The sequence below is a fragment of the Harpia harpyja genome, chromosome 2 (genome assembly GCF_026419915.1).
Source record: "Harpia harpyja isolate bHarHar1 chromosome 2, bHarHar1 primary haplotype, whole genome shotgun sequence".
Lineage (NCBI taxonomy): Eukaryota > Metazoa > Chordata > Aves > Accipitriformes > Accipitridae > Harpia > Harpia harpyja.
In genome coordinates, this window is record NC_068941.1 from 52953223 (window position 1) to 52965791 (window position 12569).

At 38.4% G+C, this 12569-nt stretch overlaps 1 protein-coding gene across 7 annotated transcripts in view; it reads right to left on the reverse strand.

Moving 5' to 3' along the window:
- Positions 1-2201: 2201 nt before the first annotated feature.
- Positions 2202-12569, reverse strand: part of DCTD (dCMP deaminase) — a 63689-nt gene continuing 53321 nt past the window's right edge. For all 7 annotated transcript variants that reach the window (XM_052779698.1, XM_052779691.1, XM_052779671.1 and 4 more), the window contains 3 exons: positions 7443-7559; positions 5813-5909; positions 2202-3845 (listed from right to left, as the gene is read on the reverse strand). In XM_052779698.1, the coding sequence (XP_052635658.1) occupies positions 3767-3845; positions 5813-5909; positions 7443-7559 (293 nt within the window). In that variant the 3' untranslated portion in view covers positions 2202-3766. The remainder of the gene's footprint in view (positions 3846-5812; positions 5910-7442; positions 7560-12569) is intronic.

Consider the following 12569-nt stretch of genomic DNA (forward strand, 5'->3'; position numbering starts at 1 on the left):
TGCTTGTTCTCAACAGCTTAAAATCCCTGCAAGATTCATTTTGGTAGCTGATGAACTACTGCAGCTTGTGCAGTTCTGCATGTAGAGCTTTCAGGCTGAGTGATGCACCAGAAGAGCTTTTATTGCCAATGTTATCATAGGCTATTTTGGAAATCAGAGCAATTGTACTGGTCACAGCATACTTTTTGTTATCTTTGTGAAAATATTCCTAATATACAAAGCAATAAAATGCTCAGTCAGTGATCAAATCTTCGAAGATGGAGATTATGCTCTCATTCAGTATGCCGGCCTGTGATACCACCCTTTCTTAAATGAAATTTATGTAAATAAGATTGCCCATTCCTTGGGTTCTCCGACAGGGGAATGGAAAAATATTTGGAAGGAAATTCTAGATGATGGCAGGATTTAGACTTAACCTTTAAGATAGAGTTATATTGAACTGGATAGGATCTCAGCATTTTATCTGAATGTGATTTCTTCCTCCAATTAATGCTCCTGAAGTAACTACCGAAGTGCTTCCCAGAGTCTCCTCTCAGCTTCCTGTACTGGGTTTTTCAAGCAATCCCTAATGAAGCCTCAGCCTGCGGTCACCTCCCCTTCCCCCAGCAGGCTGGAGGGGTGCTTTACCATGGGAGTGGTGCGGGTGGCCACAATGGGACCTGTGAAGTTTCACACTGGTGAGCCATCAAGCTCAAAGAGTCAGTGGTCGGTGGTTCGAAGTCCAGCCATATTAATGGCTGGAGGAATGGGCTGACAGCAACACGATGAAGTCCTGCACCAGGAACAGAACAACTCCATGCTGACTGGGTGCCCACTGGATGGACGGTGCCTTGGAAGAAAAGGACCCAGGAATTCAGGTGGACAAGAGATGAAGTGCCCTTGCAACAGAGGTGGCTATCCACATACCAGGCTCTGCTAGAAAGTGTGTAGCCAGTAGGTCAACAGACGTGATTATTTGTGCTCCTCTATTCAGCTCATGTAAGACCACATCCAGAGTAGCGTCATCTTTGGGCTCCCCAGTATGAGACAGACAGCGAGGGGACACTAAGATGGTGAGAAGACGGAGCACACGATGCATGAGAAACGACAAGAGCATGGCATTTGTTCAGCCTGGAGAAAAGGTTAAAGGTGGGGGGAACATAACCGCTGACTTCAGCTACCTAATGAGCAGTTATAGAGAAGACAGACTCTTTTCAGACATGTACAACAAAAGGATGAGAGGCAACAGAAATAAGCTGGAACAATGGAAATTCTGACTGAAGGAAAAAGACACAGTGAGGGTGTCAGTGAGGGTCAAGTATTGGAATGGATGACCAGAAAGGCTGCAGAATCTCTGTTCTTGGAGATACTCACCTGGACAATGCCTGAGCAACTGGATCTAACTTGTCATCAACGGTGCTTTCAGGAAGGCTTCTAGAGGCCCTGCCAGCCCAAATGGTTCTATTCACCTTGAACTTGAGCTTCAGGAGCAGAAACACATTTTATTATATTTACCTGTTTTCTTTGTTTCCTCTAGTAATTATTCTTTATTTGGAAGTCAAAGCACTATCTCCTAAACTATTAAAACAAAAAAAGCCAGAAGCATACAGATTTCTAGGCATGCACACAAAGTAAGGGTCAAGCCTTCTTTAAGATTTGGTCTAAAACATTAACCTCAAACTAAGCACGCGCTGTCTCAAGAGTTGTACATGTGCTTCTTCCGTTTCCATAAAGTTGCCCTGGAAATGAGAGAGCCCACTTACTAGCCTGTCTCAACTGACAATTACTCTGAAAGCTTGTATATGTGGCTCTACCAGATCAAAAACTGATCGGAACAAATCTAAAGTCCTATCATATTCTCCATGAGTGCTCTTTTGTACACAAACAGGAAAGTCCTGGGGAAAAAACAAAGAGTAGTTATAAAAAATAGTACATTCCCAAAACACCCGGACGTTGGTTCAAAAAACTCCCGAGTTTTTATGCACGTTATACATTCTCATTATCCAAGGCCTGACATAAAAATATTTAAAGTGACCAGAATCACAATGCATATATCTTTGAAGTCTGAACTTAGATCAGCAATTATCTATGAAGAAAACACAATTTTGCTGCCAAAACCAAAAATTCTGCTCCTTCTCTCCCCTCTGTCCCATTGTCAGACCAGTATAACTCAAAATGCTTCTACTTATTAATTCAGGCCAAGGAAAAAGATGTGTATAAGCTGTTTTAGTGACATTTTATTAAAGTAATTTTTCAGGTTTCACCCTCCCCCTCCACATATGTGCAAACTTCTTCTGGCAGTAAGCCACAGACCAATTTTGAGGTGGAAAACAGTTGTAGGAAAAAAAGAGAAAGTCAGAAATTACTTTATAAATGGACATATCTTATAATACATTACAATGCTGCCTTTAGTAGCCAAATGGTTCATGAACATTACATTTTATGTAATATCACAAATGCACAAAATATGCTTTGCATATGATTACAAAACCAGCAGCACTCTGGAGCCAAGCACATGGCTTAATATTATAATAATGAGTCTACTTCAATGTAGTGGATTTTAGTAAGACTTTAATAATACTGGTATGAAGCCAAATTACATAATGTCCCAAAATATGAAACAAGCTTTTATAGAGAAAATAAAAGCTCACTGAAGTATAACCACATTAAAAAAAAAAACAAACAACACAGCTACCAATGTTATCTAAACAAAGCCATTAGATATATTTAATTTAAAAAAATCAAATCAGAGAAAAGGAACTCAAATCTATTCCCAGATCTCAAGATAAAATTAAAAAGGGTATTATTTTAGGCAACATTTATGAAAATGAAGGTACTATGCCAGCACTGGGAAACAAGCTAATACCATAATTACCTCTTTTGGCACAGATACGGATATGGGTTGACTATCTCCAATTTCTCTCAAAGGACAAAAAATGATTCAGTTACCTTACAGGTCGATTTTAAGACTGAGCTATGCTGGATTGCCTAGAAACAGCTTACACCAATAAAATAATTTCCTTCTACACATGAAAACCAACTCCAAGTAAGAGTCCCAAAGGTAAAGAGCCAAATGATTTACTCCCTCAACCCCCACCAATTCTGGAGTCTTGGGGAAAACAAGGACTTGAAAGCACCTGTAAAGCTTGGTCCAGCATGGACCATTCTCAGAACAACTTCCTCTCTCACCCCTCCCCATGTATGACAGTGTTAGATAGCAATTAAAGAAAAATCAGTATTTCATTTGCTGGATAACACATGCAGAATATCACACACTCTTAAAGCTGTATAACCTTTTAAATATTAGTGTTATGCTAGTTGGAAGTTATCCATTTGCATGGATAACATTTTTTGTCCTTTATTAGGATCAACTACTTAGATCCACATATCCAGTAGAGAGATCAACATATATTAGCGTATTCCAATGTATAACTGGTTACAATAAGTACTACTGTTAAACTGAGTCTAAATCAATGCTGACAGCCTATCAGAGCATGTGGTGATGAATACAGCAAGAATCTGAACAGTTTTCTTTACATACATTATATTGTCTCATCTACATGTCTCTAGACTTTTTAAGCAGTTTTGGCATTAAAAAATTTTAAGTAGATTTAGATTCCACATGACAAGATGAAGTGAGTGGGACATTTTATGCCTTGGATTTCTTAGAAGTCTACTTTAGCTACAGAAGCCATTAAAAAGTTGCAAGTAACTTCAAGATGAAAGGCATTAGCAGCTTTTTAGGAAAGGATAATCACACTCTTCTAGAGACTTAATGAGACTTAATTCACAGAAGCTTTTGACTTGGTCTGCTGTTAATTGAATCAAAGTCGATGATGATCTTGTTACACTTTGGCTTGAATTCCCTAAAATAAAGAAAAATACAGATATTAGTTAGTGAGTAGTTAAAACATTTTGCTTGCTTTAGCTCCAGCTAAATTTTGGAAGGAATAAAAAAAAAAACCTCCTTGGATTCACATAGTTTTCATCTCTATGGGAGCCAATTATAGCGCACCACACTGAGAGAAACCTGAACAAGAAAGACTAAGACAAAAGGGACACATGGGGTGGATTAGCCTGTGCATTCTTCGGCTATTGGAGTTCATAAATTACCCAGGAGTCAAAGGACTTTAAACAACTTAGCTGCAGGTGGTGGCATCATGTTACCAGGGCTGAGATTTTTGTTCATATATATTTATATTTCAAATATTTTAATATATATTTACAGATATATAGATGCTTATATGTATCCATAAAAATATTTTAATATACTGTATATGCATTATATACGCACATATATGTATATGTATTTATATATAATAGGTATCTGGAATATATTTTGATAAATATTTTGATCACTTTTTTCCTGCCAAGTTTTCAAAGAACACTTTCAAACTTTGCCTCAGTACATTAAAATATTTTTTGTGCTAGTGGAATAGATCACATTACGCACCATACTGGGGAAAACCAAAACTAGTTAAGAGAGAATCATTTAAAAATTGTAACTTTAGAACTGTAAAATTAATACTGCCACAAAATGTTGCCTTTTATTATCATTAGAGCATCTGCTACAGCAATTAGCAAGGAAGGTATTTGGGGACCAAGCATATATTTTCCAGTCTACCAGTAAACAAAGGATTATGCAAATAGTGTGGATTTAGTGCCTAATTAAGCTCTGCAGTTCAGTTCAAGAGATTCATTAAGTACCACCTACATCCTTAACAATCAATACAATAATGAGTAACAGTCAACACAGAAAAGCACATGCTGCTGACCACAGAAACTCTGAATACTTTGTCCAGAATAGCAATCTGAAATGCAAGAAACACTTCTCACCCTGGAGAAGTTACAAGATTTGACTTGCAAGAGAATGACTTATGCTTCTTAGTCAAATAGTCTTAGTAGACAGGAAATACATGGAAGGACTAAAACTGAATTTCAAGTACTGCTGTGTTTTTTCATGGATGTTTCTTAGCCCAGTAGGCACCTTTCATCCTAAAATTTTATCTGTAAGAATTGTTATGTTTGCAAATGTTTCAAAGTCTTTATATTAATATTGTAAAACTTTTTAGAGTTGCAAAGCCTCCCTGACTGCATAATTAGCCTCACCCGCAGCATGTTATTGCTATCAAACTAGCCGTTGAACAGACTGTCTTTAGGTATCTCTGTCAGTGTCTTTAAAAACCCCACTCTTCAAACATTTTTCAGATTCTCATTACTTTAAGGCAAATATTCCAAGTTTTACGCTTTTCTCACAAGAAAAGCTGACCAAAGAAGACTGGACAGCTATAGGCACCAAGAATTAATTATGGGTGGCTGGTTCAACATGTTCCCAAATTGACTGCAACAAAAAGATACTAAAGTTTCAATAAGGATCAAGTAATCCACAAAAAAAAAAATCACTGGTCATTTCAGTCCAACTCATATGATCATAGGATAACTCAGGTTGTAAGCGACTTCAGGAGATCATCTAGTCTAACCTCCTGCTCAAAGCAGGGTCAGCAATGGCTCTCTGGAGTACAATGTAACAAATAACCACCACATTTGCAATTTCACTTGCAGTCCAGGAATGAAATGAGTATTCCAAATGGAACATTTTCTCATACAAATGTTATGAAATTGAAATTTAACCATACACAAGGCAAAAAGAATGGTGCCACAATCTGTCAATCCAGTATCTTTTGCAGGCATACAGAGCAAGCCATCTACAAACACCACCAAAGAGTAAAATGCTGCACAATGCAAAGAAGAAAAACCTTTGCCCTAAAGTTGGTCTCCTTCACACACCATTTTCTCCCTTTCCAAAATAAAAGTTAATCCAAAGTTCTCTTACCTGTATATAATACCTGCTAAATCAAACATCCGCCGTGCAGCTGTCATTTCCGTAGTGTCATGATACTTGTCAGACATAAAAATAACTTCCTTTATTCCTAAGAAGGTCATATAGAAAAAATGCTAGATTTACACTGAAAACAAAAAAAAGTAATGTCTGGGGCACAAAATCAGAAAAGGCAGCATTCATCCACATGCTCTAGAACTCCTTGGTACACCTCTACTTCCCAAAATACTATAGATTCTACTTGAGAATAAGGCTATGTAAAATAGAGCTGATTCGGAAGACAGTTCTTTCAAAAACGTTGGAAAATGTTTTTCTTTACTTTCACCTAAGTTTAACTTAGAAAACCAGAACCAAAAACTCGTAGGCAAAACCACAAGACAGACAGACTAGAAATCAAGCATTTTTGCAAAAGTAATTGAAAACTTTTCTTTCTGGCTCTCTAATATAGGTAAAATTCCCCACAAAGAACTTAAACCCCCAATCCTATTCCCCTTCCAAATGCATAGCTATAAAAGGATGCTTTTTTCTCTGTTTTATAACTCCCAGTCCCAGGTTCAAATCCTCATAAATGCATCCTGTCTCAAACTGTTGAATGATCTATGCCTAAATTATTTAGGCAGGGGAGAAGTGTAAGGCTGACCCAAGAGAATTCACAAGCAGCCTATCAACATCTTACTGTATTTTCCAGACAACATGAATATCAATACATTGCAGTTTAGTGCTGACCTAAGTGCATAAGGAAAAGGGTGAGTGACTACATTGAGAACAAGCAGCCAATCTACCTTGAAGACCATTTGATTTTGATTCTATAAATAAGAGAAATGTAGCACAAACACAGAATACCATCATCTTTCCCCCTTCACGTCTCTTCATTTCAAACTTTACTGACCAAAATAGAAAGTGTTCTGTTTGCTACTTTCTTCATAGATTCCTGTGGCCATTAATGGTGAGAGAAACTCCCCAGAACAGCAATCCATGTTAGCACTGCAAGAGTTTACTCAATGAGCAAAATATATGCTACCTTAAGCAGAGATTTTTACAGAACTGAAGCCTACTGCAGATACCGCCTAATCTGAAAAAAGGAGACACATTTAGGCCAGCACACTTACTGCAGCGGCACAGATTTATAACAATTGTAATGAAAGACATAATTAAAGTAGGATCATAGAAGTCTTATGACATTTATGAGCAAAGATATTTTAAAATCTTCAAATATCTACCATGCATCACATTCAAATTAAAATTTCATGTATATACTCCCAACAGACCTTTTGTCATGCAGAAGTTTATTTCTTTTTGCCCTACTCTATTCAATGTGTCAGAGCACAGTAAAATTGACAGTAATTATATGCAAAGCCTGTGTTGTTCTTTGGCAGCTCCTGGTCTAAGAAGTTACAAACCTAAATTAGAAGCTCGCTTAGAATCACAGAAGATGCAATTAGCACTGGAAAAACTTGGCACCATTCAGATGCAAAAAACCCCCACAAGTAGCATCTTATGAAGTTGACAGTGCAATTAATTTAGATCTAACAGCAGCAATTTAACATCAAATACATCCGTGGTAAGATACCAACGAGCAGGCAGCACTGCAACCCTGACAAATCAAGCTGGCACTACTCCTTACCTGCCTGGATGATGAGCTTTGCACATTCATTACATGGAAATAAGGCAACATACATGCTGCAGCCTTTCACATCAGCTGAGTTTTTGTTCATGATTGCATTCAATTCGGCGTGGCACACTAATTTAAAAAAAAACCAAAACAATTCATAATACCGTTCATTAAAATAAATCAGTCAACCTACAATTAAAGTGTTACAATATAACTGCTTACATCCTTTCAAAGGCAAATAGCTTGCACAGCTTGTCATAAAGGGCAGAGGAAGAAATAAAAGCAGAAATACCAAGATCAATGAAGGTCAATTGTTCTGACCAGGCTGCCGATTAGTAATGATATCATTAAGCGCATTAGCATTGCCATTTGCTAACACCTATTGCAGGCAACAAAGCCGTAGGCTGTGGGCCAAGTAGTTGCAACCACCCTAAGTGAAGCAATATCTCACAGCTTCACAACTCTCTGGAGTATCTAATTGCCAGTATAAAACAGCTCATTTATGTGTTTACATGCACAGATAGAACAGTCTTATGGTTGTAAGAGCGCGCTGTGCGCTCTTAAAGGCAGGAGAATCGTGAAGTAAAACCGAGCAGCTCTGTCCTCTGGGTCTCAGAACGGCTCAGCGCTGCTGCATGATTCTCTCACCCCAAGAATACACAAGACACACTCAACCATAAAAATGCCCCAGCTTTAATATTAAAGTGAGTTTACTGCTCATTAATACTGCCAGACTTCCCAAGCAGTAGAACAAAGTCCTCTGTTTCTCCATGGATTTGAGATAGGCCAGGTAGCAACAGACTACCCTGCCTTATTCCACCGTAACACAATAGCTCTTTCTGGACAGATTGCACCTTAGGGATTAAGTTTTTATGCTGTACACATCAGCAAATTATCTAATGTGTTACCAACACAGGTGAGAAGAGCACGGTTTCTCTGTCATCCACCATGAACCTCTAAAAAACCATTAGGATCTCTGTGAGAACTTCCTGTTCACTCCTAGGAATGACAGCAAGTTGCATAATTTATATACCTACCTACTAAGAAACTGCCTGCTGCCCTGACTTACTTCATAAACAGGTGCTGAAGTGTGGTGTGGGTTTGACCTCATCTAGAGACCTGCATGTGCAGACAACATTAAGAGTTTTTCCACTGCTTGTTTTGAAGAACAGATTAAAAAAAAAATTTTCCTCTCCCTTGCGTACGTGTGAAAATTACAACAGGCAAAGTTTCATAGCACAAGTTCATAGTATACTTGCTACTATATACTGACCTCTATGTGAATGATCTCACCACACAAAGAACAACTGAGTGCAGTACCTTTAACACGTGGCAATCCTTGCTGAATGGAAATGTTTTCTGTATGCACTAAATGTCTACATGGAATTTTCTATATAACAGCTAATGCACTACAAACTTACAGCCTAACTTACGGCACACGAGCTTTCCCATGTAGACAAGTCACAAAGGACCAAACACTTGCTAAAGAAAGCTCAGTATCGACTTCTACAAGCAGTCCTCAGCACCACCATGACCATGCTGTCCACATACCTTCTCATAACCTGTAAAGCCAGAAACTAACATAAAAAACCCCAAGCATCATCACATTAAGGTTTCTGTTACTATTATTATTGTTTCTATTGCAATTGTAATTGGGTCACACTGTATTTTAATCATATGCCATTAAGTGTACAAGATATACAATTATATGCACCTATACATTTAGAAAATACAGAAAGTACATTTAACTCCAAGTATATTACTGAGTTGCACTAATCTTATGTAGCCTTCACAATAAATAGTTTTTCTGGGGTTACAGAGGATTGAGTGAAAAAGAGTGTCATTCTTTCCGCAACTGGAACTAGGTTATGTCAACAAGACAGAAACATCACTTTTAAGTTTCTTTGAACAATATACTTATGTTCTAGGCAGCAGTCTAAAATATGGAAGGCCTCCAGAAAGAAGAATGAGGGAATGTTTTCAAAGGCTCACAAAACTTAAAAAAAAAGCCCTAATTCCTTCAGTAAATATTTTTCCTTCACTAAAACTCAGAAATCTTCAGCCATAAAACCAGACAAGTTTCATTATTAGTACTTCAACAAGTTTCCTTCCTGTGCTGATGAGAAAGAAAGGCTCTTTTGGCAGACTTCTGCAAACTTTCAACAACAAACCTCTTTCCCAGCAAAAACAAGTTCAGGCCAAAAATAACTTATAGAAGATAATCGGCTGGAGCAAGGGAAAGGAGAGATTTTGCCTCCTGATCATCTTAACACAGTCCGAAGTTAAGAACAGTTACAACTCTCCAGTGTGGAAAGAATACACAGAAGACAATAATAAGGAAGAAACAAACTAATCATTCCAAGACAAAAAGTAGCGGGTCTCTAACAAACCCAGCAAGCTTTCATTTCAAAAACAAAAGGAGGTAGGCTTTTCATGCACACTGTAGCCTAACCAAGTATTTCATACTGTACTTACTGCAGAAGTACTATGGGACTAGAAGTTTGCATTGACTCCAGAAGTAATTTTTTTCCTTCCAATATTTCTTTTTTTAGTCTACTTGGCTATTAAATACAAAACCATTTTGGCTTAGTTGTTGGAACTTGGAAGAATATTCTGCGGAACTATCATTACATGTGTCTTTGTTTTATACATTTCCCTAGACATCTGCTACTGGCCCTTGTCAGGGATATTATGCCAGATGGTCCTTAAGAAGGTATAGGCATCAGACAAATATTTTTAGGCTTTGTCCCATCACTCTTCATTCCCTCTTCCTCATATTCCCCTCTCTCTGGCAGACAGACGTTGACTGTTAACCGATTTACAGATAAGATAGTCTATTATCCCCAGATTTTTCTTAGAGACATGCCCAGCTTTGTACAGAGCATTAGTGAGAGACAGAAAACAAATTCAGGAGTCCAAAATCCCTCTTGTTAATAACTAAGTAGTTCACATTTGGGGTGTTATGAAGTTTTCTAACCTGTTAAGAGCTCCAACTAACAGTTACATATTGTTCTCTCTCAGACAGTAAGAAGCTAACTTAAAATAACCTTTCACAGGTGCACAGTATTCAGAACTCTGAAAACTGTATATTTATATAGACTAGTAAAACTAAGAATTTTTACAGTACCCTATGGGGGGCCCCAGTGTTTTGGTTTTTTAAAAAAATAGTATTCATGTATAGCCAACATAATATTAAGTCTGCAACAGTGGTTTCCATTCTGGAAAAGTGGCTTGAAAAGTATTCTCGAAAGGCTTCATTAGCTGAAGAAATAACCATGCAATGAGAACTTAGTGTGTGCTCTGACATTCCCACCACTTGCTACTATATTCACAAGAGAGGAAAAAAAAAAAAAAAGGCAGAGGAATGACTGCTTCTTTACTGGCAGTATTAATTGCTAGTGTTTCCATCTTTTCTCATTGCATACTGCTTTGTGTTGCATATATGAGGTAGCACTCATTCTCAAGCCTACCCGTAAATAAGAGATCCCTACTTATGCTGTTAATGGACATTTTTCAGGATTAACCATTTAACATGAACATGCTCTTAGTGGGTTGCAGAGTCACAAGTACTCTTCCCACCTACTAAATGTGTTCCGACTAGTGATTTTATAAGAATCACAGGACTAGTCAAAGTGTTTCTTAACACTGTTTGAAGGTTTACATGCTTGATGAAGAGCTTGGAGTAGGGACCACCATAACATGTCACCTTTTAAGAAGCAATCAAAGGAGGGGCTGGGCGAGTGACCTTTCTATGTAATTAATTACTAACTAACTGAGCCAGACTAGGAATTTTGAGAAATTATGCCCTAAATATGGTGTTACATTAGAAAAGAATACATTTCAATGCATATAGATTGTCATGCAGCAAGTTTTGACTTATTTATTAACATAAGTTTTTACACTGCCTTGATAACCAACTTCACAAATAATACGGGTTCCCAATACAGATACATGGTAACAGCATGGCATTCTTCAACATGAACCTGGTACAGAAATGGATACAGGGAGTTCTGTAATTTGGGCCACTTCTTCTTAGTCTTTTGGTAAAATCTGTACCTTTTTGTGTTCATTCCTTGTCCATCCCACCTTTGTCCAAGCTCTACCTACCAGTTATCCTTTACTGGCTGGACCCCCAATACTGGACATAGCAAGGATCACGGAAGGAACCAAAATATTGAAAGGAACGGGGCCTGGAGTGACAACCACTGGGGACAGTGGTTGAGGGATATGGAATTTGTATAATGACATCAATCTTTTTTCAGCCTTTGTGAAAGCGTAGGGATGGTTGCTGGTCACTGCATTAGGGGAAGGCAGGACACTGATGTTGGGCTGTCACTGCCCTCAGTGACATTCCTGCTGCTCTCTTTCTCACTCTGTGTGCTGGAGGAAGAGCGGTTGCTGTGGTCAGGGCAGGGAGGCAAGGATAACACCACCAGCTTTCACTGGGAATCCTAGCCTCTTCAGACTGCAGTCAGAAAAAGGGAACAGCCCCAGCCTCACTGCTTTCTTCTGTGAAAAAGGAGAACTGGGAAGTGAAGATGGGAACCACTCAGCCCATTATGAACATCACAAAATCTGCTGGAGGCAGACCAGAGATGCCCCTCTCAAAACCTTAGAAGCTTTAGCTAATCCACCACATTTCCCAGTTCCTCCTATCCTGCTCCAAGTTTGTTCTACTCTCAGCAGAACACAGAGGCATTTCTTAGTGGGCAAGCAGAATGAGAGAAATTATTCTCAGTGTTTCCAAATCTCCAAAGTTTCTAGCGATATGATGTAAAACACCAGAGTTGGACGGAAATCCATGCAGGACAAGAGAGTGAGTGGCTGTAGGCGGAGACTGTCTCCTATACATCCCCTTTCCAGCTGAAGCTTCAGCTTTGCACTGCCAATTGGAGAGAGAGCATCACACTTCTTCATAGTGCCTTACCAAGTTTTGTGCTGTCAAAATAACAGCTTCTACAAAAGTAACATTTGCCTGAATATCTTCGAATGTTCATCTCTAAAAAATTGACGAAAAGCTCACAGTCCTAACACAAGGAAATGTTGGTAACAGTTTGTTTCGTTTTACACAGCAGGTACTGTTCAATTAGAGCATACTTTTTGCCACAGCACATATTTTATCGTATCTGAACCTGTGTA